The following is a 27459-nucleotide window of genomic DNA, read 5'->3' on the forward strand; positions in this document are numbered from 1 at the left end:
AGTATTGAGGCCTATTTGTAATAACTGGAACTTGGATTCACATCTTCAATGGTGATGAACAACATGTGCCCCTTTAAAAAGGCCATCGATTCCACATATGCAACTTTTTTTAGGACTGACTCACATCTCAAAAAGAGCAAAAATGCTAAACCAAACTTTGCTGTTTGAGCTTGATTTTCCACTTCCAAAGAATTCTGTCTGCTTAGCCTTTACAACCTAATAATGATGTAGGCTTTCTTGAGGATTCAGGAATGGTTTTGAAGGTCTCATTCTTGGCCTATTGGTCAGTGCACCATTTGCCTAACCGCAGAATTCAGCATGACTTAAAGTAGCAAGCAGCAGCTGTCCCTTCATGCTTGGCTTTATTATTCAGATCACAGTACGTCATCGACAGCTGCATGTTGCATTCTATTTAGTCAGTAGTCTGAACTTAGCAAAGACGTCTAGAGGCTTGAAGTAAAAGGATATGGCAATTTTAATATCATGATTTTCAAGTAGAAAATAATATGAAATACATCCAGGAGGTATGATGGCAACTAATTCAGATCTCATCTTGAACTGAGGGATCTACACGCAAACACCCAACACACAGACTGAGAACACTATGGGGTATATTTACAAGGGGATAGCACCACCAGTATGACACCTTTAGCAACGTTCTGGTGGCGCTGTGCCCTTCTCCATATTTACAAATGGGAGTTAAGCCACTTTTTGTGGCTTAACGCCGCCTTGTAAATATGGGCTCTTTACACGCATCACTAAGAGTGAAAGGGGTGTGCAATGGGTGTTGCAGGGTGCGTTCCACTATAACACCGATTGCTTTTTGACACTGCCCAGATTTACAAGGATTTGTCAATCTGAGGCAGTGCCAAAAACTAAGCAGGCATTTTTGCTTTTTCTATGTGTGCTGCATTCTGCAGCACACATAGAAAGAGCAAAACGCCATGAATGATTGTTTATGTGCAGGAAGGTGTCCCTTCCTGCACATAAACAATCATTAAATAATGCCGATTTGCTACTTCTATGTGTGCCGTATTCTGCAGCACACACAGTAGTAACAAACCGCCATTATGGATTGTTTATGTGCAGGAAGGTGTCCCTTTCTGCACATAAATGATCATTTCCTGCAACGCAGGCACCCTTGAAATCTGGTGCAAGGGTGCCTGCGTTGGCGCTAAGCAGCTAATTTTAGTGCAAGTGCTAGGGAAAACAGAGGGTTATGCCGTATTGTTGTGAATACAGTGCATCCCTGTGTTTTGAAAATGTCAGAGCACGGTGCTGCCTAATTTGGCACAGCTCAGCACTCCAAAATTTCACTGTACAAATGCCCCTATGTACATCATACAAGAAGGTAATACACGGGAACATGTTGACACAGACAAAGGACTACACATTTGAAGATGCAACATGTATTTTACATCAATGCATATATTGGGGCTACGAGTTAAGAGAATTAGGGGGCAGATTTACTTAGCCTTTGTGTTGCCCCTGTTTCACGCACAAAGCAACACAAAGGCTTATTTGAAAATGTTCAAAGTCACACAAGTTCTCATTCTCTTAGTGGTAGGCATTCCAAGGGGAGCATGGGAGTTCCTGTGGACCCTTCCATGGATTTCACACAATTACAGTTTACTAAGGTTTATAAAGATGGATTTGTGTGAAATTGGTATGCCTACCACAGAGAGGCATAGTAAAGAGAAATATCGTTTTTTCTTCTTGTTATTTTCTCTTTCTTTGCATGATGCATGGTGCATTCTGCATTCCTATCTTAGTAGATATGGCGCTTTTCAGCTCTCTACATTCATGCAACATGGCGTAGCAACTTGCCTTGCCGAACTGTTGCATGAATTATTAATAAATCTGCCTCTAAATTATATTGAACAGTTCATATTCAACCACCTCTTCAGACTAGACTTGTAATAAGAATATTGCCAGGTCCTTCACAGGGGGAGGACAGTAAAGACCCTTTGCCTCAGGCCCCACACCTTTTGGAGCCTCGTGCCCCTGTTACAACATGTCTTCACATGATAAAAAGCAGGGCTGATCTACATGCACTGTGATGCAGCTAACACAGCAACACCACTAGGCGTCGCCAAATACTGTGTTTTCCTTTTCACCAGTTTACATAATCTCTTAGTTATGCGCCTTCCCCTTGGATCAGAAACCAAAGAGGGGCTTAGTAAAAGTTTTGGCTTCTGGCCCCTCAAAAGCTTCTGACATGCCTGCAGACTGTTCCATTGATCCAGACTTGGCGATAATTGAACATAAATAGTCTTTACATCTAATCCCACAGTACAAAGGCAGCTCATCCAAATGAAGTGATTATAGACAGAAAACATGTGGCGTTTTCCAAAGACAGACCCGCAAGGATCAGAATGAGTTGAATGAAGATCAAAAATGGTCATAGCTATGCACATGTATTTTGTTATTTTATTGAGGCTATTTATAAAGCACCAACCTAGCCCAGAAGGGCAGTTGATGCTGTACCTAGTAACATGATAAGTAAAACGCATCTGAGGATGGAGAGACATGCTGATATGTTTACAATGGTGGTGATAATTGGTAACACAAATTATCAAAAGGCAGACCACTATGATCAAAATTATTTGAAACAAAAACAACAAAGATCAACATGTGTTGGAATTATGTAAGTAAAGATAGAAAAGCAGTCATTGACTGTTATTATGTGGCCCCCTAGGGCCTAAATTCTTACAACCAAAAAGCACTTCAGCCATTCGCCCATGGTGAATGGGTCGGAGCGGTGTCAAACTGCAATTTCATGAGGCAATATGTACCAAGATAAGGCACAACACTATAAATAAAAAATACAGTCAATGAAGTAAGGACAGATTCAATAAGTTAGTTCCGGGGCAGGATTGAGAAATTTTAAAAATATTTATTACAAAAACTCAATAGGTATAATGCAGACATTCTAAAATTAAGATGCATGAACTCATTGCAGTGAAGGTTCTCAGCAACAGGGCAATACAGAATGATGGGCAATATCATAAATATTCTAAGTCCCATTGAAAATCAGTAAGAAATTGGACAGCATCCCTAGTAGCATCAGAACGTCATTAGGCTCATGCCCCAATTTGAGGGTTTATATAGGAAATATTTTTTATAGACTAACATTAAAAGCGCAGATTCATCATGGTATGAGCAAAAGAATACAATTTCCAGCAAATCAGGGAACAGTAAATAGAGCGTCATACCGCCTGCCCTCCTAAGCACTATCTGACTACATGAATATTGATTCAACCCACTCTATGCTAATGTCATCTGGAGATGGCAGAACAAACTAATTACAGCACAACTGTGAACTATTGTGAATGAATGTAATACAGCAAGCAGGGAAAGAAACCTTGAATATTGTAATATTGCTGAACTCATTTTAGAAAGACTTCAAGAACAGCATCATTCAGAAAGAAACAAACATGACTTTGGTTAACTGTGTGCAGCAGAAACAATAAACCTAACGCTCAGGGTGAGACATTTGAAAAAAATGTAGCAGAGAGCCCTAACCAAGATCTAGTCAACATAAGCCAGAAAAGTGCACTTTAACAGGTCATAGCAAAATCTTCATATAAGTGTAAACATGTAAATTCTAATGTAGATACATATTCAGAACTTTGTTAATAATGAACAATTTAATAAATGCACAACTGATCAGTACTATGTGATTGTAGATAGAAACAAAGGTAAGAATTGTGTGACTATAGACTAAGATCAGAATTAAGCAAATACAAACTATGATAAGAATGTGGAGTAACAAGCGATCAGAACTGTGTAGACAAATAACCCAATATGGGAAGTTTCTCACCCCAAAAGCATAACTAAGCAAATGCAGACACAACAAATGATGGCAATTATGTAAATACAGATTGGCAAGCATCACACGTATCTAAATATGCAGTAATACTATAATCATTTTGAAAATGTAGCCAAACACCTTCAAAATAATTTGAATGAAGATTTATGCCACCCAATTTACAGAAATGTATAGAACAACTCTAAAGAGGTTGGTAAATTTCATAACATATAGGAAAGAGTGAAGCCAGCCATATTCTGTCAACTTAGCTCTTTTTTTTCCCCTTGAAGTGAAACAGCTCATCTGCAGGGAAAAATGAAACTTTTCTCTGTTTTTCACAAAATCCGATTATTATTAACCAGTGACAGCCAGCACAGGTAGGAGTGGTGGGCCGGGGTGGGGGCTAAGTCGACAGTCAATGGGAGGGGTAAAATTTAATTTAAAAATAAATAAAACCACTTACCTTGTGCTCGCTGCATTGCCGACTGGACGATGCGGCGACTACAAGGTAAGTGGTTTTATTTATATTTTATCTCTCCTGTCGACTGTTGACTCCCCCGCCTCACCCTTCTTACCTTTGCCAGCCACCACTGTTATCAACTTCCCATCTCTAGGTCAGATGACTCACTTCCTAAGTGTTTTGTTGAATTTGGAGCTAAGAGTTCATTTTCCTTCATTTTATAGCAACAAGAGTTTGTGGTGTCCCTTTGGTAAAATTTGAGTGGTGTATGACTGTATGTGGTCTTTTACTTTCACATACATACATACATACATAACTAAGGTTTTCTTTTCTTTTCAGGAGACAAAGGAAGGAGACAGTAAGGAAGAAAGTGAGGAAGAGGATTTTGCTGGGTGTCAAAGTGATGCTTCTGAGGAAGCCTACACTGAAGAAGAGGAGAGCGAGGAAGAGGAAGAAGAAGAAAGTGAGGATGAAGAAAAGCTGACAGAGCAAACTAAGGGACACACTGCCTCCGAGTCAGCTGAGATAGCAAGTAAAAGGGACCCTCAAAATGAGATAATAAAGTGCAACGGTGGCCTTCCCAATGAAGTCCTAGTCAACGGGCATCATCAGACTCCCACCAAAAACTGCAGACAAACGGAAGAGGACCTCAGCCTTAAGGCAGCAGCCTGCAGCCGGTTTGGTGGAAACCCAACTGTTATTGACGACACTCTGGAAAACATAAAAAACAATGACCCTGAGACCACTGATGTTAACCTAAACAACATTGACAATATCACCATAGAGACGCTGGTGCGTTTTGCCCAAGCTTTAAAAGAGAACACTGTAGTTAAGTCATTCAGCATGGCCAATACTCATGCTGACGACAATGCTGCAATTGCTGTTGCTAATATGCTGACGGTGAACCGTACCATCACTAGTCTAAATATCGAGTCAAATTTCATCACAGGAAAGGGAATACTGGCCATTATGAGAGCCTTGCAGCATAATAATATTTTAACAGAATTAAGATTCCACAACCAGAGACATATCATGGGAAGTCAGGTTGAGATGGAAATCGCTAAACTGCTGAAGGACAATACAACAGTGGTAAAACTTGGGTACCACTTTGAGCTTCCTGGTCCAAGGATGTCTATGACTGGTATTCTGACAAGAAACATGGATAAGCAAAGACAGAAGCGGATGCAAGAACAGAGAGAATTGGGCAATGACGGGGCAGCCAAAACAAGGACAAAGGCCTTGCAAAAGGGAACTCCTGGGTCCTCACCTTATACTTCCCCAAGAAGCTCACCCTGGTCATCGCCAAAAATCGCAAGAAAAATTCAACTCACAAACACTCCTCCAGCGGCTCCGTCACCTCCACCACCTCCACCACCACCTCCCCCACCACCTCCTCTGCCTCCACCAGCTAGAGTCTCCGAGAAAAAAGCACCCACCAGGAACATAGCAGAAGTCATAAAGCAAGCGGAGAGAGCCAAAAAGAAGATGCAAAATGGTCAACACAAAAGAAAAGGCAAGAAAACCAAAAAGCGACAAGATAATATTTTGGAAGAAATTAAAAATTCACTCAGATCCATCTCTGATAAAAGAGCAGAGGAAATATCCAGGCCTTCCACTCCACAAAGATCTCAACATGATGATCTGATGTCAGCCATTCGTGACAGCAACATAAAACAGCTAAAGCGGGTAAGCATGCTAGGAACAGCAACATTAAAAATGTATGTTGGAAAAGACCTACGTGGGAAGAAAAAAACATGTAACACATTCAATTAAAATACTAACATATTTGCATCTACGTATATGTTAACATATTTTAGGATGTGTACATCTAGCTATATGGTCGTTAATTGAGTAGCGTTTTAGGAATATGATTTGTAATATCAGAGGGCAGTTTCATTGTGGAATTCACCTTTTTCTAATGAATACATAGGGCCAGATTTGCCACATTTTCATGCAATGCGAGTGTTGCACAAGGTGGAAAACACAGTGCAGAGCCATATCTACTAAGAGTGGCCAGCTTCTGCTGTCATTCCTTCTGCTGGTACAAAAACAGGCTGCCTTGCCTGATGCACAGCTTCGCATTATGGTACAGAGGTAAGAGTGCACTGTCTAGCATGGGATTTGTACTGGAAGCATACATTTCCCTTTTGAATTCCTACACGTAGACAAACTTTGAAGAATCCCATTGATTGGGTTTGTGTTGTACACTGCAGCCCACATGCAATGCGTGAGTTGCGTAGTTTTTTTTTTTACATAAGCACATTTCTCCTTGTTAACGCCTGCTTCAAGGAGGTGTTATTTTTTGATACAAACTAAAGTCCGGCTTTATTTGGATGTTGAGCATTGTGGCAAACATATGGGTATCTGCTCTGATCCTTCCCAATAATACCCCGGCTATGCCCCCTCGACGCAGAGCGATGCAAAGCCACTCTAGCAGGTTTTTTAACTGAGAAAAAGGCGTTCTTTTAGAGCAGACCACCTTTTGTGCTTGATAAATATCCCTGTAGGCTTTGAGTTTGTCTGTGTTGATTTGTGTTGCTCCAGTACAAATCTCTACTAAATCTGGGCCATAATCTGTGAAGTCCTTTTGGAATTTGTGTCCTCAAATGATAAACACAAACCTAACTCTCCTGTGCTTCTTCACTTACTGAGTGTAAAAGAATCAGCAATATCTCCTCACTCTTCACACTGCAGAGAAAAGAGACCATGTTGTTGTCTTTGCCTTGGGCCACTTGGGGGGTAGAGGGTATGCTCACTGTCTGATTACTGACAATGCCAGTCTACTCAATGAGCTACAAAAGGAGGGCAAGCCAACAGTACGCTCTGCCCCCTGCAGCTGATGCTTTGCTGTCAGCTGCCTTCCTAGCGACAGGCAAAATGGGGAATAATGTGCAGAAACAGTCTTGGCGACTGGTTTTGCAGCACATACTTCCCTTAATTTCTTTGTTGTGACTGCACTGTTTCATGTGGGTATTAACCAGGACTGGAGAAATTGAAATTGGGTACGGAAAAAAGAGGACCTAGAGCAATTTGTGCAACCCCCATAATATAACTTCAGATACAAACATCGTTTGCACCTGGTTGCAAGCTGAGCACCACGCTTGAAATGAATCCACCAGTGGACTGCAGAGAACAGTGGAGAAACAGTGGCCTTGTTGTGTCTGTGGGTGGCCTTTTCCTCTGCTGCCAACAGCGGCAAGGAGGACAAGTTATTTCTGTCACTGAAGGTCCTCCTCAAAAACTGCAGCAGTGGGAGTTCACACAACTCACCTCATTCAGAAGCTCCTTCACTTGTGCACGTACGAAAGGGAGAGTCGATCAATGCAGCTTTACTTACAGCACTGCAGAGAGAAGGTCATGTTGTCTCCTCTCTCTTCTTCAGAGATTGGAGTCCACTCTTTTCCTTTTGTGTATGGAAGCCCTTGCTCCTAGTACTAGAAATGAGAAGACATGCAGGGGCTTCCACCTGTGCCTCCCACGTCTGCAAGGAGCACAAGGGGGAGTCAAATCCTCTCTCATACTTATGTTATCTAACAGCAGAGAGGCAATAGATGCCATGCACTGGCTGTCCCTTCTACTGCCTGCCGAGTCTACATTTATCTAGCAGAAGAGGTGAGATGTCATGCACTTCTGCTGCCCGTGGATTCTACATTTATCTGGCAGGAGTGGTGAGATGGCAAGCACTGGCTGTCCCTTCCGCTACCTGCAGAGTCTGCATTTATCTGGAAAGAGTGGTGAGATGGCACGCACTGGCTGCTCCGGCTGCTCCCCATTGGTGATACCTTCATCTTACAGTAGGGGTGATGAGATGCCTTGCAGTGGGTTTCTCTTCTCAGTGCCTAATTTGTGCTGGCGCCAAAAAAATTGATTTAAGAGGTTGAAGCCCACTTTCCCCACTGGCACTACCTGCTTTCACCACCAGTGCCACCCACTGCTTGCACGGACAATGGAAATGATAGGTTTTAGTGAGTGAGTGAAGAAGGCAAAGCAGTTTAAACATGGGGGATGTGGTGGGGATTGTACTCCCTGGAAAGTTTCCAAAAAGTATTTTTTTTACCTTTTGTTTCTTAGCATTTGCTATGAAGGACATTTAAGCATATACATATACAGTATACATCTTGGGCGCTTGCCCGAGGTGGATAGTAGATTTGTGCTACATATCATGGCTCCCTAAGTACTTTACATAGGTACTGTACATAGGTGTTACATGTATAACGCGTCAGATCAATATATCATGAATAATACATAATACAAATTACATATTAACATAGAAAATCTCACCCATAAACAACAAAGCACTTGTCCGTAGTCACTATCCGAATAAACATTACTGTATTTCAGACGTATTGCATTGACTTCTGGTTCCATTATCTATTTGTAACTTAAACAGAATAAAAGAAATTTTGGAAAAAGTTTCTAAAAAATTAGTCAAACAGTGGATATTACAGCACAATTTTTACTTAAATTTGCTAAAAGCAAAAAGCTCTGAAAGCACACTCATGACATATTCTAATACTTTCATGATCCTGTTTGGGGTGAGGGAGAAGGCCTGGAAGGCCAGATTAGTTGATACTGCCCAAACCGGACCCATACATATGTTCAGTCAGCCTCTGTGAGCTGGGCTGAGTAAATATTTGTTAGAAATGTGGTTATTTGACTGGGGGTGTGACCCTAAGTCAAACAGCAGGCACAATCCCAGTCTGGGTAAGTGTCAGGCAACCCTAAAGTAACCTTTGCTCATCGTCTGGTAGCTTGGCACAGCGCAGCCAGGTTTAACTTATAGGCAGTGTATAAAGTATTTGTGCAACACTTCAAACAGTAAAACAGTGAAAACACCACACAAAAAGGGTACCACAACTGGTTAGAACAATGCAACTTAATTAAATAAATAAAACAAGACCAAAACAACAAAAATTCAATAGGTATGGCGGTGATGCATCAGTTCCGAAGGCAATGCACCAGTTTCGAGATGGGATGGTTCTGAATGCGATGCACTGGGTTTCTACATGCAGTAGAGGTGATGCGTCGATCTTCTCCTTGCAGTGGCTGCGATGCGTTGGTTCCAAAGTGGTTCTTCCGAAAGCAGTCCGCTGGATCCGAGGGAAAATGCGCTGGTCCTGTTACCACAACAGCGGTTATGCATCTATTCTGCTCCTGCAGCAGAGGATCCTTCAGTTCCGCTGGATCAAACATCTTAGGCTGGTTAGAGAGAGCAGCAGGCAGCATGGCAACACAGCAAGGCAGGAGTCCAGCATAAAGCAGTCGAGCAGAATGGTAGTCCTTTAGAAGTACAGCAGTTCTTCTTCCTGGCAGAGTGCTATAAGTGTACTGAAGTCATGGTGTTAGAGGTCCAGTACTTATACTCAGTTGGGCCTTTGATTTAGGGGGAGACTTCAAAGACAGGTCTTTGAAGTACACAGAGGTCCTCCCTTCCTGCCCTGAATCCAGACTCACTACAGGGAGATATGCAGCCCTTTATGTGGGGGTAGGATGCAGCCTATTCATCTGTAAGTGAGGCTGTGTCCATCTCCTACCTCTCATCCTCCCATTATGGCCCATCAAGTCGCACACACAAGCTCCCATTGTGTGTGGCAGTCTAGGGGGAATACACAAAGCCCAGCTGTCACCCACCGCAGACAAGTGATCAGAGATAGGCAGCAGGCACCAGAGGGCTAAGGTAAGAAAATGCCAACTTTCTAAAAGTTAAACAATACATTAAGAGACCTCCTAAAGCAAAAATTCTTCAATCCTGTCCAAGGCCACGTAATTACTCTGAGCCGAAACCTTAAAAAGTGCATTTTTTATTACTCGAAGCAGTATTTTAGTAGTATCCAACACCTGTACATAGAACTAAAATGTATTAAAGACAAATCATGTATAAACACAACAAATTAACAGATTTAAGACGAAAACATCATTCACAATTATAGGGAGAAGACATCACTGAGAGTTGTTTAGAGACATATAGCACATGCATAAGATATCAAGTACTAGCAGGTTATCACAAAAGAGTTTTTAACATCGCAAAGTGTTTACAATACATTAAGATGGGTACATAATATGGTCAAAAGGGAAAACAACATTTACCATCAATCCACAGTTCTGACATATATCTCACAAACAAATGTCCATATAGCAAAAAAAGTATCCAACATAGGTTGCATCAACATGGGAGTTACAACTTTGTCCTTCTTATCCTTATGGAAATCCAAGAATGGCCATATAGGTTTGGGACACCCTGTTGCACCTCTTTCATGATTGAAAAGTAGCTCCAATTTTCATAGATCCAGTCAACTATTTTCTGGCCTCTGTTACGCTTTGTGTGGGTATGCCCTCAACCTCTGTGATTTACGCTGAAACGTTTTACCTTCTATGGGCATAAAAAATATTTACGAAGGTCATCCTTGGGGCACACAAAGTTCCTTAATGAACACTATATGCAAACAAAAAATAAAACCATATGTCACTTCTCTGAGATCAGTAATAATTAGTCGGAGACATATTTGAGTAGGGAGGAGCCTTAAAACCTAGTTTAACATACCAATCTTGCAATAATGTAGAAGGTGATTGCCACAGGTTTTTTTTACTGTTGTGTGGCAACTGTCCTGTCTCCAAGTTTAATGTTGTAGACTTGCACAATTTGTGTATTTTGCGGTAGGAAAGAAACTCTGCCAATGTAAGTAGGCAGTCGCTATAGTGGGGTAAAGAAATGCAATTGTAAACTAACTTTAATGAAGCGTCACACAGTGTTAGGACTATTTGTGCACTCTCAGGCTCTGTGGCATACTTATTGTTGTGGCGAGTGACTTTGTTTTGTATGGCAGTCGTGAATGCAGGATAGAGCTCAGCCTGCAGCTTGAGTTTCAAGTGGCCTTTGGGGAAAGGGAAAAACTTGAGCTCAGTGTTTTTACTATGTTATGCAGCACGAAAAGTGTGCTAGCGCTCTATCAACATTTGCGGGCTCACTAAAGTAATATTCAAAGGCTCAATGGCATACCATTTGTATGTGGTCGAGTCACTTTGCGCTTTTGCCTACAACTTGAGCTTCTGGCAGCCTTAAAGGAAAGTGAAAAACGTAATACTGAGGGCCTGATTACGACTTTGACAGTGCGACACCTGGTCCGCCCTGCCTTCCGGACAACCAAAGCTGTAGTCGGGCTGCCCGCCAGATTAGTTTCCCCCTGTCTGGCAGGCTTTTTTGGGGCGTTTTCACGGCAGTGCCCTGAAAATGAGCACCGCAATGGGAATGCCAAAAACGGTTCCTGCAGCCGTAGAGGAACTGGGGGCATTCCACAGTAAGGCACATGTTTTGCCCCCCGCATGCATCCCCATGCTGAGGAGGCACAGGGGACCCTGCAGGTCCAACTTTATTTCCTCTCCACCACAGTTTTCATGGAGTAAGAACCTCCATGACACCGCCAGCGGAGAGGAAACTCTTAATATGCTTGGCCGGAACATGGCGGTCCCGCCAAGCATGTTGTGGCCTCCTGACCACTACAACACCCCCAGGGAATGGCGGTTCTCTGGTGGCTGCGGCCGGGCTGTGGCGGTCCGACCACCCTAATCGTAATGGGGCAGTCTGGTGACCGCCACCTCCGCCCCAGACTCGTAATCAAGCCTTTTATGTTTTTAAGTGGATCAAGCAAAGAAATACTCTGGTGCTATATTAACATGTGCAGGCTCACTAATGTATCTTTCAATGTAAACTGCATCATTCAAAAAGTCCGGTCGCAGTTGGACAAGCATTCAAGCCTTCGTTCATGCAGGGGATTATTACAGTTTGCCTCAGGGGAGGTTTTCAGTAAATGATGGCAGGTAACATGCTTGCTACTGTCCGGCATGTCACTAGAGATTCTGGAAGTTGTAGTTGAACACTCCCATTGGTCCATACGCTTAAAGAAGAAAAAGTGGGGTGTGCTCACCCCTAAATTACCTTTCTTGGAATGTGCTGCCAGGTGTACGTTCTTGTTACTTTTGCATACTTCTTTCATCACATCAGTCTGAATTAGCTAAGCCCGGGCTTAGCTAATTGTACAAAAAAGTTGCCAATCTCTGACAACTCGTTCAGATCATTTACTGTTTTACGCAGCCTTAGTATCATTTGTGCCTCAATATGTAATAGTACAGGTTCAGCATTGGCAATTGTGACATACCTAAGCACTGTTCATCTCAAGTCTGACAATGCATGTTTCTTTTCAACATAATGTTGTGCCATAGGTGCATGCATTGTTTTACAGTGAATACTTGATTTATGCTGAATAATGCGCTTCCTTATTTCTTGGTTGGTTTTGCCTATATAGGCTGTCTCACTTGGGCATAGTAAACAGTATACAGCGTTTTCTGTGTTACAGTTAGTGAACTCTGTATTTTATCTTGAAACCCTTACAGCTAAATTCATTGCCCTCGATTGTGTTTTTATATGGTGAACAATTACCACACTTGTGGTGTCCTCTGATTGGGGGGAGCTTGAGAAAGGTACCCATATTAGGAGTCTGGGTTTTTCATGTGGTTTTAGACCTAACAAGATTGTCCAAGACATTCGTTTGCATTTTAGGGCAAATATTGGTACTTCGTTGTATTGTTGTAGTCCTGTTACAATCTTCCTGTTCTTTCTGATTGAATTCATTATTAGATTTGTCACTCATGAGAAGGTTGTAACGCAAACCATTTAATTGGTTTGCTGTTTATTCCCTGGCTGTAGCAGATTTTCTCTTGGCGTGGACCAGGCACATTTCATAGCCCTTTTTAATAGTTTTCTCGGGTCTCTCTCTGTTGGAGTTTCGCGAGGAGGTTCTCAGCATTCCTGAAGTAGTCTTCCTTCTTTGCACAAATTCTCCTTATGCAGAGACTGCAAGGTAAATTGCCCCTCAGATTCCTCTGGTGGAAGCTGGAGTAGTGTAGAAAAGTATTCCAGTCATTCTCCTTGGCACATAAAGAAGTAAACACTCGGTTACCTTCATGGTGTATTGTGATATCCAAGAATTGAATCTGTTTTTTATTAGAGGCCATGGAGAATTGTATATCTGATCTTCTTAAATTGAGCCAGTTGACAAAATCTGTGATCTCGCCTTCAGGGCCCTTCTAAATCATTAAAACATCGTTGATGTACCGTTTCCGAAGATGATGTGATGTCCAAATGGGTTATTGTTTAGGACCCATTTCTCTTCACATAGAGCCATAAACATAATGCCCATTTCCAGAACGAAGGGGCAGCACATGGCTGTGCCTTTCATTGGTAGGTAAGATTGTTTGTTGAAACAAAAGAAATTGTAATTTAGAAATATCATGGAAAATTCCAATATGTACTCCTTGGGGACCTCACATGGCCTTTGTCTTTTGTCGAGAAAATATTCCATAGCTTCTGGTGCGCAATCTTGTGGAATGTTAGTATATAAACTTACGATGTCCAAAGTGATAATCATGAATTCCTTCAAATACCATCCCCTCTAGGGTATTAATAGCATTTAAGGTATCCTTCAGGTATCTCGGGATGTCAACAATTAAGGGTTTCAGGAATACATCCACATACTTAGCAGAGGGTTTCAGTATAGAGTTCACCCCTGAAATATTCGGTCGACCTGAGAGGTTCATGGGATCTTTATGGATTTTTGGAACAATGTATATGAAATGTGTGCAGGCATTTTTATTGCGTAAATATCCTTCTTCGTTTTAGATTGCAACCCTTCATTTTTGCATTTGCTGATTAGGTCATGATTTTTCTTGTAATAATAGGGTAGAGGGTCCTCAGATATTTTTTTGTAATGGTCCTCATTGTTAAATTGCCTCCATTTTTCTTGCTTCTATGCTGTTCTGTCCATGATAACAATACCACCGTCTTTATAGGGTGGCTTGATGAATATTTCCTGGCTCAATCTTAATCTATGCAGGGATTAATATTCCTCTTTTGGGCTCCCACATACTCTTGAATGACAGTTACTGAAAACATACGACATGTAGAGGTAGTGTGCTGATGTAAGAGAAAATAGGTTTTAGGGCTCCTCCCTACTCAAATCTGTCTCTGACTAATGATTGCTGTTCTCAGATAAGTGACATATCGTTTTTTTATGTTGCATATAGTGTCAGTTGAGGAATTTTGTGAGCCCTGAGGAAGACCTTTGTAAATATTTATTAGGCCTGAAGAAGGTCAAAACACTTCAGCATAATTCACAGAGGTTGAGGGCATAACCACACAAAGGCTAATAGAGGCCAAAAAATGGTGGACTGGATCTTTGAAAACTGGGACGAAAGAGGGTAAAACAGGGTGTCCCAACCCGATAGCGCCATTCTTGGATTTCCACGTTGATGGACTGCCATGTTGATGCAATGTATGCTGGATACTTTTTTTGTTAAATGGATATTTGTTTGTGACATAAATGTCAGTACTGTGGATTGATGTTAAATGTTGTTATTCTTTTGACCACGTTAAGTACCCATGTGATTGTATTGTAAACACTTTGTGATTTTAAAGAGTCTTTCATGATAATGTGTTAGTACTTGGTATCTTATGCAAGTGCTATATCTCTAAACAACGCTCAGTGATGTCTGCTCCCTATAATTGTTATTGATGTTTCCATTTTAAATCTGTTAATTTGTTGTGTTTTATAAATACATGTCATTAATACATTTTGGTTCTACGTACAGGTGTTGCATAATAGTAAAATAACTATTTGAGGAATATAAAACGCATTGTTGAAGGATTAGTCTCAGAGTAATTATGTGGCATTGGAAAAGATTTATGGTTTTAGAGGGTCTCTTAATGTATTGTTTATCTTGTATGGATCGCTGCTTCTGATTCCTTAGCTACATCACAACCTATATGTTGATTTAACTTTCTAAAAGTGGCTATTTCATAATTGCAATTTAACATCCGACTGCACCATAAGTTGTGATTTTAAATTGTGATACCAGATTTAGAGGTTTATCTCTTGCCAATTGGAAATTACACTTATAAAATATAATACAGTAATCCCAAGGTTATCCAATAGGAGAGATAGGTATTACAGTATCGAAAAACGACTTTGGGAGTTTTGCATTATTAGGACATGTAAAAATATAAAAGTACATGTCTTATCTTTTAAATACATTGAGCCCTGCCCTCTGGGTTATCCAGGGCATAATTTAGGGGTGACTTATATGTATAAAAAGGGAAGGCTTGGGCCTGGCAAAGGGTTAATTTTGCCAGGTCCAGACATGACAGGGTAAACTGCACACCCAGGCTTTGGAATAGCAGGCCTGAGATTACTTAAGTGGCTGGCACAAGCAGTGCTGCAGGTCCACTATTGCAAAAAGAACAATTGATGGCTAGAATGCAGAACAATGTCATACATTCACCCCAGTACAGAGATCTGGCCCTAAATTCATCTTTTTTGTGCTCACCATGCAATTCCAGTTTGAACCCAGCCATATACAAATCAGTATCAATCCTTCGCCCAATGGGAACAGTCCAGCCCGAACTGCCAGGCCAGGTCCTCCCTGGACTGGAAACAAGCATCCTAGGACCGGTTTCAGGGTTTCACCCATCATCAGCCCGGATAGCTTGACTACAGTGGCATGCAGAGCACGGGACCCACGTCTGGGCATACCCGTTTCACTTAGAGTGACAAATGCAAAAAGAACAATTGGTTTACAGAATGCAGAACAATGTCATACATTCACCCTAGTACAGAGCTCTGGCCTAAATCCATCGTTTTTTTGCTCACCATGCCATTCCAGTTTGAACCCAGCCACATGCAAATCAGTCTTGATCCTGCGCCCAATGGGAGCAGCCCCGCCCGAACTGCTAGGCCAGGTCCTCCCTGGACTAGAAACAAGCATCCTAGGACCGGTTTCAGGGTTTCACCCATCATCAGCCAGGATAGCTTGACTCCAGTGGCATGCAGAGCACGGGACCCACGTCTGGGAATTTAATTTATAGGCACTTTGCTAGTGGCATACATAAATTAAATATGCCATTCAGGTATGAGCCCAGGTTTCCATGTTTAGAGGAGAGAGCACATGCACTTTAGCACTAGATAGCAGTGGTAAAGTGGCCACAGTCCTAAAGCCAACGCAAATGAGTTCAGAAAAAGTGGAGGAGGAAGGCAAAAGGTTTGGGGAAGAGCCTGCAGAGAGGGCCTTTTTCCAACAATGTTGTAGAGGCATCTGTAGGTTGCAATCAAAGACAGCTCATTAGAGTTGTTCAAAAGAGGGCATCTCTCAGTGCACCCTTTACACAACACTAATAGACTGATGCTGATGAATTCCTGCCACCTAAAATGAGTGCAGATTTAACCACTGATATCCTCTTTGGTGCTATTCTTAACAAACAGAATTGGTCACATGCCATGCAGGGGCAGTCCCTTGTGCTTCTCAATAGTGCTACAATTGGCTGACAGCAGGGTAGATGTTATACAGTGGCTGCCATTTCTGCTCCCTGCTGTTGGTATTTTTATCTAGCAGCAGTGGGTGTAGAGATTTCCTCGTCTGCTCTTCGCTGGTGCTACACTTATCCAATAACAGTGGTGAAATGACATGCATTGGCTGTACATTCTGCTATTCTCGTCTGGTAGCAAGGACAGATGCCGGGCAGTGCCCGTCATTTCTGCTCTGTGCTCTTGCTATGTTTATTCAGCCGCAGTGGCGCAATACCATGCCGTGGGTTTCTGGTCTGCCCCTTGGTGCTGCTATATTTATCTAATAGCAGAGTCGAGATGCCCAGTACTCTTAGTTGTTTCTGCAGCCGACTGGTGCTATATTTGACAAAAGTCAGGCTGGCCAATAAGGCAATGAGGCATTGTCTGATGGGCTGATCTGACAGGTCAGTGCATGGACCATTTTTATGGCTGTTTGAGGGCCTGTTTCATCATCTGCTGGGCTGGTTTATAACAATGATTGCCCTGATATTAAAATAAATATTGCCTGTAGCAAGCACAAATCCATCCAGTCTTACATACCTTGCAAAACACTTATCCAGTGTGTCTGTACAAATTCAAAATTATCTCATTTTGTAAACATGGACCACTTTTTAGGTTTTGCCTGAAACAGGGCGCATGAGCTGTTGGTGAAATCTTTTTTTTTAAAGAAGCTCAAAACAGGCTTACCAATACTTACCATTGGTGGCTTCCACGTCATTCTTGTTTCCTTGCTTCTTATTGATCACGTCTCCTGCTTCCTCCCAGTTGCTTGCCTCCTCCCGCTTTCTCCCTGAGCTTCTGTCCCTGCCATGGAGCATGGACTTAGTATAGCTTGCTGTTTGCAGCAGGTATCTCCCACTGTGCACACGCTCCTCCAGGTATTTTTTTTAAATTACCTTATGCCCACTGTACGTTCCCCCCACCACCCTCCTCCTCCTGTCTGTTGCTGTTTTAACCTTCCAGGCCACAGTTCTCTCGTCTTGCTTTCCTCCTCATGCTGTCCATTGCTTCTCCCTCCCTGCTCCCACGCACCTTCCTGGTGTTGCTGCCACTGTCCATTATGTCTGTTCTCTCCACCTCACTCCTGTTGCCTGCTCCATCTCCACAATTTTTAAGACATACTGTACAGCTGCGCAGGCTGCTATGCAAGATAGCTGAAAGAAAAAAGGGTGGTGATGCCATATTTTATTTTAAGCCATGTTGCACAGCTGCCCATGTTGCTGTGCAATATGTTTAAAAAAGATTGACAAAACCCATAGATATCGCATAGGCAAAAACCTTTTGGCTTTGCCAATGCTTATTTAGCTATGTAATTTAATAATGGGAGGGAACTTTTATTTTGTTGCCTTGGCCTATTTTTTTGTCCCAACCCGACCATGGATGCCATGCACTGGATCCCCCTCCTGCACTGAGGCGCCGAAGGGAGAGGATTTATAGGTTGTCTATGACTGCTAATCTCTTAATTTTGTAAATTACATTGCATTAACGTAATTTCTGCAGTCTCCTTTAGTACAGCCAAAGGTTTTCTCTATCTCTCTCCCCATTTTTGTCTCTATCTCTATCTTTCTTCTTCCGTCTCTCTTTTAAAACCCACACACACACTACCATTTTGGTACATATGAGTACAAGTGAAATTTAAAGGAAGTTAAGTGTGACTCATAAGTTAACAGTGACTTTACCATGAAAGCTAAAATGATATGAAAATCATGAGTTAAGACGTTACCTACAATTTGTGCCACGTCCCCAACATTCTGTGTTTAAATTGACTCCCACCCATGTTGTTTCTTGAGGAACTTTGAAACGAGATGTGTTTGAGAGAATCATTGACCTTGTTCATAAATGTTTAAAGGGATGTAGGATGGTGTGACAAAGTTCCTGGAGAGATATTGTAGACCATGGGTAAATTGTGGCTGTGTGAGTGAATAATGGTGGTTGTGGGTGTATAAAAGTGGCTATACAGTTGTCTGATAGTTGGGAAGTGGGCATATGCAGTTGGTTGTGTGGAAATATAATTGTAGGAGTGCAGTCAGATATGATACTTTTTGGTGTGCAGCCGTATCATGCATTACCCCGGAGTTATCTTCCCCTCATGAAGTCTAGCCCCACACTATGTAGATAGTTGCCGATACCTCTGTAAGTGGACACATAGACCTTGCAATTGTCCCAATGTGTTAAGTGATCCTTTCTTGTTCTGGTTAACGTTACAGATTTGTGGCAACCTTCTAATAAATAGTTATCTCAACAGTCTTAAAATTGTTCTGAACGGTTGCGGGTATGGAATTTGGTCTATGCTGTAAGGAAGCACATTTCCTTTTCAACTCAGCAGTGTGCGAGGCATATGGTTTACATCTCAGCAGTGCGATATTATGCATATTATTTTCATTCAGCACTGCCTCTTTTGTAACATACTGTATGGCCTGATCCAGTAGCTTCACACCTATATCATATAGCATAATTGTTTAAAGCAGATGGAGGATGCTATAAACATGGTTTTGGATCCTTTATTATGGAGAGCATTTACCCATCTTTTCTTTAATTTTAATACTAGAGATGTAGACTTTTTATATATTGCTTTGGAAGACCATGTATGTAAAATGCAGTAGTTAGGTTGTAAGAATGCCTGGGCAACAACCTTTGGGTAATAATGTTTTAGTTGATATTCCATTTTAGGTACATCAATATAGAAATTGTATGTCCTACAACATTCTAGAAATCCCATTTTAAATATTGTATGCAACAAAAACATTCGTCAGGTAAAATCAAATACTTTTAATAGTAAAGGAATGGAATTTGTTTCTGAATAAAGGATACATACTTAACAACTGATATCTTAAGATGTGTGTTTCCAAAAATACATCTTCTAGGAACTATATTCATTTGACTCTCATGACCTCTGTAGTTATTTCTATTATGGTTTCATATATCATCTCCAAATAAACACATGGATAAAGTACATTCATTCAACTAGGTGTTTATTATCTTTCATTAAAATCGCAATCATAGCGTATATAAAAGAGTTTGGAGGCCTGAATGCTTTTAAAACACACATAATTCAGACATCTTTAAGATTAATCAAGATGAAAGTTGTTTTCTGTTAAGTTTACCTCTGAAGCAATCTGGCGCGGGTCTTATATGAGATATTATGGTGTCAAATTCTTCATGACAGTATCATTCAACTCTTATCCTGAGACACAAGTACAGTTACGTATAATTTACTTACATATTTGCTCTAGACACTGAACAAACACTTGTTTGTTCAATGAGAAATGATCCTGTTTAAGTGTTCCCAATCGAATGCCTTTATTTTAATTTGTAATTTGTCTTGCTAGCGATTTACCTGTATAAGTGATTTATGTTTCTGCTTCACAAACACACACATATTTATGTTTTACCCTTTATGTGATGCCTCTATCACAGATATATAAAGTGAGTTTCAACAGGAGACCAAATTTAGAGTTGGGTGATGATGAAAAATTCTCCAACTTGTGGAATAAGTTCGAAATCCTCCATCAGAGGATCCTGTTCAGGTGAGGTATCCACACCAGAATTACCTCCACCCAAATAAACCTATTATGATGGTATTTTGCATTGCCTTCTAACAATAAAGCAGACACATGGTCTCCTTTTGATTAGTAGTTTCAGAATTTTGCAAATATAGCTGGTAAATCTCTAGTTTTGATCAGCCACAACCCTTATGGAACAACATTTGTTTCTTTTGGTATATGCTATTAAATCTCTGCCTATATGTACTTTCAATTCTCCCCTGCCTGAGAACAAAAACACATCTACCATATGCTTATTGATTATTAAGGGATTTTCTTCCGTTAAACTATTTTTGAAATGTTGATGTTTCCTAAATTACCTTTGTCTGCCTTAGCAGACAGACTTCAGATGTAATACTAATAGGTAGTTGTATGTAGTATGAATGGTGTGTTTCATCGGATACAGCCATTAACCTGCATACAGAAATAAAAGCAATATGCAGATAAATCAAACCCTTTTTGTGATGGATATTGCCGGGTGGAAGCAGCCACTTTTCTCCGTTGTGGCTGCCACCGGTTCAGTGGCAATGGAGAATGTTACGTAGGTCTCTCAATAGCAGGGAAAAGTATTTCAACAAGAGCTCAGCAACTTTATGACCTAGAGCCAATGGCACTTCAAGAACTTATTTTGATTCTTAGGGCCTGATTAGGATGTCGGGCGGACTGCCACTGTCAGGCTCTGCCTGTCAGGTGCCTCAAGGAGCCCATCGGGGGGTCGGGCAGGCCGTACTCCCTTCAATGGGGGCAGTGCCTACGCTGGCATCCCTGTAGGGATTATGATGTTCCTTTCCAACAACCTTTTCATGGCGGTCCAACCGCCATTGGAAAGGATGTCGGAAAGGGAATTAGGGGGCCCCTAGCAGGTCCCGTCCCATGTAGACCTCCACGATGTGACCAGGAGGGCACATGTGGTGCCCCCACAAACATCCATGCACTATGTGCCAGGCACCTCCACATGGTGCCTGGCACATGGTGCAGGGATGTTCAAAAACATCCCTTTACTATTGCGGCTTGTGCTGCGGCCCTTTTCCGTGCCACAGCACAACACACAATGGAGAAAGGGATGTTTCACATGTGCATATTGGATAACCACTCAAGTGTTCTTCCATGCTGCTTCAGGCTGAAAAAAGGATGTTAATCGACAATCAGCAGAGGACTGTAGGGACCTGTCCCTATGTCAGGCTGTGTACAACCATGTTCCACAGATAAGTGCTGGAGATTGTGGTGCCAGGAAGAAGCATGATTCCATAGTGCTGCCAAAGGTAACCACGGGACGGAGCATGACGCTTGAAGCATTTTCTCCTTCAGAACGTTGTACATTTCTCCTTATCTTTTATCACATGGAAATAGAGATGAAATGTACGAAGGAAAAGTTCAGTATCCAAGCTATTCTTTATAGATAATATGCAAAACTAACACATGCAGAAAATAAACTGATTATATCAACCTAACATTAGTTTAATAATCATTCAAAGAAACACAATCACTAGTTCTTGTGAACTATTTCAGAAAATACCCACCTAAACTACAAATTAAACCAAAAAACTGTGGACTGAATGCCCAATAACTGATACAATTGTGTTTCCTCCATTCTGCATCTATCACCAATTCCTGGAGCAGTAGCACCATAAACTTCACACTAATTAGTGTGACCAACATTAAACAAATCTCAATATACATACAATATCAGTATTCCTGTGACTCTCAGGATGATACTGGTCAAACCCTGTGGACCTGAGGACAAAACACACAAATTACGCCCATTAAATATATTCTCTGTAAGAGAAATCTGTCCAGGTGACGAAAACCCTTGTTGTACCAACAGATGACACAACTTTCAAACTCAGAAGACTCTCATGTCAAATCTCTCTAGACCAGGGCTAAAATTATTTACTTATTGTGGGCTGATTGGGAGGCTTACCAGCTCACACTACTCCATCTAAAGTAGGATACATCAATTGTCATGTGCAAATAAACTGAAAAACCCACACTTTCATTTTGTTTGCAGGTAACTTGCAGAACTAGTGATAAATTGTATAATTATAAGAATCATAATTTATATTAAAATGGTACTCAATCCGTTTTAATGCGTTAATAATTAAAAGGAGATAGGATCTACCTGTCTCTATGCTCCAATGTCTATAACATTGCGTGACCTGAAGACTTAAGGCCTCATTACCATGGCACCATTTTGGGCTTGAGACCGTCCGACAAGGAGTCGGCAGTCCCGATAGCCCAATTACAATCCAACCTCATGCAGGCAGTTGTAAACATGACTTTTTATAATGTGGCTTGTGCTGCAGCCTGAACATGGTGCATGGATGTTTGTGGTACCACCACATGTGTCCCCTGGCCCCATAGCGGAGGCACACAGGGGACGTGGGCCCCGCTAGGGGCTCCCAAAGTCCATTTCCGTCTGTCTTTTTATGGCAGTGGGACCGCTGTGACTTGAAGACTTAGGGCCTCATTATGATGGCATTGTTTTGGGCTAGAGACCGTCCGTCAAGTAGTCACCGGTCCCAAAAGCCCAATTAGCCCATTCAGGATATTCTGCTAGTTGCAGTGCTAACTTTACACAGGCTGACATTACAGAACAGATACTGCAGGCAAAATCTACAGAACAGGAATCATCCACAGAGCATCAGGGATCTCTGCTGACACCCTCAGTGAGTTGAAACAAGCAGTTTCTTCTGCCAGTTATGCTATTCACCCTTTGAGCAACTAGTGCTAAAGCTTAATGTAAATACTTCAGTTTCTTTGGAAGCTTTATTTGTAATTGTTATCAATTTGATATGTGTCACAATTAATTCAAAATGTTCCTCATGCTTTCTATAGGTTCACCACAAGTTATTCAACAATCTCATTCTCTAGTTTTATTAACTATACATTTTGAAATTCTGGTTCTCTTTTTAAGGTCAATTAAATACATCATATACACTCAATTCTAAAATATAGGGCTACTGGATATATGTAGAAAGCAATATAGCATCCATTTCAAATACCCTCATCAGTGGTATTGTGCAGCCATATTTTCCATTGTTTTGCTTCTTCTATTTTGTCTTTTCACTGTTTTTTTGTAGTTTTTCTTTTCATGTTGAAAAACAGCACATCTTGATGTTCATTCATCCCTCTTGGCTACAAACCGTCAAGCTTCTTGTAGTGTTTTCCTTCATCTCCTCGTGACTTGTAGGTTCTATGGAACATAGAACCTGGAATGCATCTTGTGGCTCATTTGTCAGTTGCTATCCAGTAGCTGATGGATGGGGTGTTAACATTAAACCTCTAGTTATATACACCTTAACCTGTGTCCTGTGTATTCAAGTCGTTTCACTTCTATCCAAAATCTTTTTTTCTCATACTTGCTTATGCTTCTGCCGCCACCACGTATCAATTCTTGCTTTTTTTTTTTTTAGAAAATTTGAAAACTCATTTGATGGATTTCATGTTTATATTTTATTATTTTAGAGCAACTGGACTCTCCTGGAGTCATACACAACTACAGTGCTCAATACATCTGAGTTTTGCTTTGGGTTTTATTAAGACAATGTTATATATTCTGCCGGGTCATATTATTCCATGAATGCAAAAACTTTTATTGCATGTTGTATACCATTTAACTGCAATGTATTTTGTGTCTAGGTGATGGACCTTGTCTTGCTTTGTTATAAAATTTCTGTTGAACTGTAGGTAATTGACAAACATTGATAAATACATTTCTCACTCCTGTTTGTACATCTTAAATGCATATGACTAATAAGATGACGGTGCTGCAGAAAGAGTGGAAAAGTGCAGTTCTTTCCCATTCTTACCACAGCTAAGAAGAATGTTTAGGAATACAATAGGATTTTTTTATTTTTGGGAGAGAAAAGAATATCTTTTACAATTATGGATTTTATAAATACAAACATGTGAACCCATGGCATACATAACCTGCCAAACTGGATTCTACTTACAACGTATTAAAAAACCAAAACACAGATATTTGTGTGAGTAGCGCACCTTTGCTGCACGATTAATCACACTTTTAAATTGAACACGTATGCTTGGACGTTCTTGCAATTGATCATTAATTTCTGAAATGCACGTGTTCACTTTGCATTCCCAAATCTGCAACTTTCCTTTCGAATCAGTGCCTTAAAGTTAGATCTATTAAATTAATGTCCCTTTCCAGAGACCTGTGTTTCTTCTTTCAGAAGCCCAAAGCAAACATTTGGAATCCTACCATTAAAGATATTACCAGCCACTAGTCTAAAATTTAGAGCTGCAGCACGTTAAACCTAAGTATCCCTAAATTAATTTGCAATTATTATCAATATAATTTCATTATTTCTGACTCTGGTACTTCAGGCTTTGAGTAGCATGATTCCAATGCTGTGAAAATAGGAGCTTCAGGCTCCACATTGAACTATAAGCCCAGTTTTCTCTCAATTAGCAGGTAGTCCAACAGGCATTTCCAAAGCTATCGGTCTCGCCTTTGGGACCTTATATGTATTTAGCTATGCAGCACATTAGCCTGGGTGCTGAAATATCTACTGTTCTTTAACATGGAGTGAAAGTAAGCACCAACCTGCGTGACATGCCAGGTATGGGAACACATGAAGAGAAATATTGCCTTTCAGCAGGAAATGGTAGAGTCCAAAGCTCTGTTTTTAATATAAAACCAGGGACTTCGGTGGTCATATCACTGAAAATACAAGATTTGAAAAATATATTATTGTCTATGGGCGCTCGTGGAAGACAATTTCTATGGACTGGAATCAAGAGAATGCTAAAGTGATTCTGGTATTTTACTGACCTCTGCTGGCCTTTTTCTATCAAGAAAGTTAAATAGAGGCAGTTGCCAGAAAAATTTAAAAAACAGAAAGCCCCTCAGCAGAAAGCAATTCTGGTATTTTACTGACCTCTACTGGTTGTTTTCTATCAAGACAGTTAAATAGAGGCAGTTGAACAAAAAAAGTCCCTAAGCGGAAGCAGACAAGTCCTAGAGCTGATCTCCAGAGCCCACAAAGTACATACACATATAAGTATATACTAAAGTATATACAAGAGGTCTCCAATGCTCCACCTAAAAAGCAGAGCCAGACAACTGAATGCCTAATAGATCATATTGTAAGAAAAATACGAAATTCATTCAAATATGTGGGCAATTTGGATGATTTGTTTTTATTTATGAGCACAGTATGAGTTTTCTTGGCCTGTAAACGTTATGTTAGCATTATATATTAATTAAAACTGTGTTACAGGTGGAAGTACCCAAATCTCTTCAATAAGGTTCCTGGTGTACAGAAGAAGAACAGTGAATCAATGTTCAGAGGAGCTACGTTGTACTGCTCAAATACATTTTATGGACTGGACTGTGAGATCCCACCAAGATGGCTACCGAGCTTCAAAATGTTGCTTTTCATGTTAAGGTTTTTCGATATATAAATCCAGCCACAATACATTATGGGAGAAATCTGAATTTTATCTGTAAATATGGAAGTGAAGATATTTTTTATTTGTTAAAAAGTTTGTTTATGGACACAAAAAAGCATCTACTGTTGATTAAAATGTAATTGAATGTTGTCATTAGGTGCATACATTGCACACCGGAGGGATAACGCAGAAGTGTATTACTATGTTTAAAGCATTTCTAATAAATGAGTTTGAAGTTTTTAAACAGTTTTCATTATATTTATTATACTGCTTGATGGTGTGCATAAGGCTTTAACTTGGCCCTCAGAAAGTTGTCAAACAATAATTGATGAAGGTTATTTCATTACCCCCTTTTCTGGTGGAGGGAGCACTGAAATATGCTGTATTTCAAAGCACACTTTGTAGGGATGTATTTTAGGTGTAAAAAACATGCTGGAGAGATCAATTATGGAGTGGCTGCAACTAAAACGATTAATTGTCTCTTAAGTTGCAAAGGAATAAAAATACTGAAAAGATTTGTTTCATGGAGAGACCAAAGGAAATATCCATTTCAGTAATAGTTAAACAGGTTTCGAAACCAGAAGGCGATAGAATGAATCTGTTTTTCTTAAACAAATTCATGAGGTTCAAGTCAACCGAGGTGATGATTCTTCCTGTCCATAAAAACAGATTTGTTTTTAATGAAGCGACCAAATGGAACACCCATTTTAATAATTGTTAAACAGGTCTCAAGTCCAGAAGCCGCAGAACAAATCTGCTTTTCTGACACATTCACAATGACTTAAACTACAGAGGGGATGGTTCTACCTGTTACAGTTAAGAGAAAAACAGTGAAATCGACAATCATGATTTCTGTGACCTACTTGTCTGACAGACAAAACTTTTATATGTGATATCATTCATATGTTTTCAGTTGGAGTGCTCCAGATGTAAGTGGATTACTTAATGTAAACAACTCTGCGGCCATGTTTCTTCGAAGATCTTCTGCCTCGCTACTTCCCCTGGCATCCCCTTTTCCACCCCACTCCCCATGTTACATTATTTTTTATTTCTTTTGTTTATTAATAAAAAATGCCCACCATGCATTACGATACATGCGCAAGCCCCTGTTATGACACACAGTGGCCATGCTTTATGACGTAAGTGTGCACATCAGTGACTAACTGTTGTATTGTATTGTAATTGAATGTATATAGTGGTGACTACCCCTGACGAGGCGTCAATGGTGCAAGCATTCTACTCCGGAACCCAAAAAGGATTAGTGGCGGGCTAGTATAGTGAAAATGTGAGTTAATTTGAGCGGTGGACATGTGAGTGTTAGTTGGATTGAATGGGACAATGGGGGGATAGAAGAGGGAAGAGTCTAAAAAGTGTTTATTGGAAGTTCCTAGTAGTAAGATGAGGTTTGGGATGAGGAGAGAAGGAGGAGAGAAATATCTCTAGAAATGGATTAGGGAGCTCATACTAAATAATTTGTTTTGGGATGTGTCAAAGGAGGGATAGGTGAGGGAAGAATTTAAAAGGGTTGTTTGGGAGATCATATTATCAAAATGAGGTTTGGGGTGACCCAAGGAGGGTTTGCGAGGGAAGAGTCTAGAAAGGGTTATGTTAAAGATCATAGAGGTAGAATGAGGTTTGGGATGAGTAGAGAGTGGAGGTATATATTGAGAGATGTACAGGGTGAAATATATAAATATATAGAGACATAAGTACATATCATTATACATATTTATATCAAGAAATACACATGTCTAGATACATACATGTAATGCAGGTAAGGCCCAAATCTAAGCCACTTAATATACTGCTTTTCTCACACTTAAACAAATAATCTTTCTT

General features: G+C 40.7%; 1 protein-coding gene across 1 annotated transcript in view; it reads left to right on the top strand.

Moving 5' to 3' along the window:
- Positions 1-25864, top strand: part of LMOD2 (leiomodin 2) — a 40973-nt gene extending 15109 nt beyond the window's left edge. Inside the window, exons 2-3 of the mRNA XM_085654199.1 lie at positions 4611-5957; positions 25449-25864. Of these exons, the coding sequence (XP_085510325.1) occupies positions 4611-5957; positions 25449-25475 (1374 nt within the window). The 3' untranslated portion in view covers positions 25476-25864. The remainder of the gene's footprint in view (positions 1-4610; positions 5958-25448) is intronic.
- Positions 25865-27459: the final 1595 nt, after the last annotated feature.

The sequence above is a fragment of the Triturus cristatus genome, chromosome 4_1 (assembly GCF_964204655.1).
Source record: "Triturus cristatus chromosome 4_1, aTriCri1.1, whole genome shotgun sequence".
Lineage (NCBI taxonomy): Eukaryota > Metazoa > Chordata > Amphibia > Caudata > Salamandridae > Triturus > Triturus cristatus.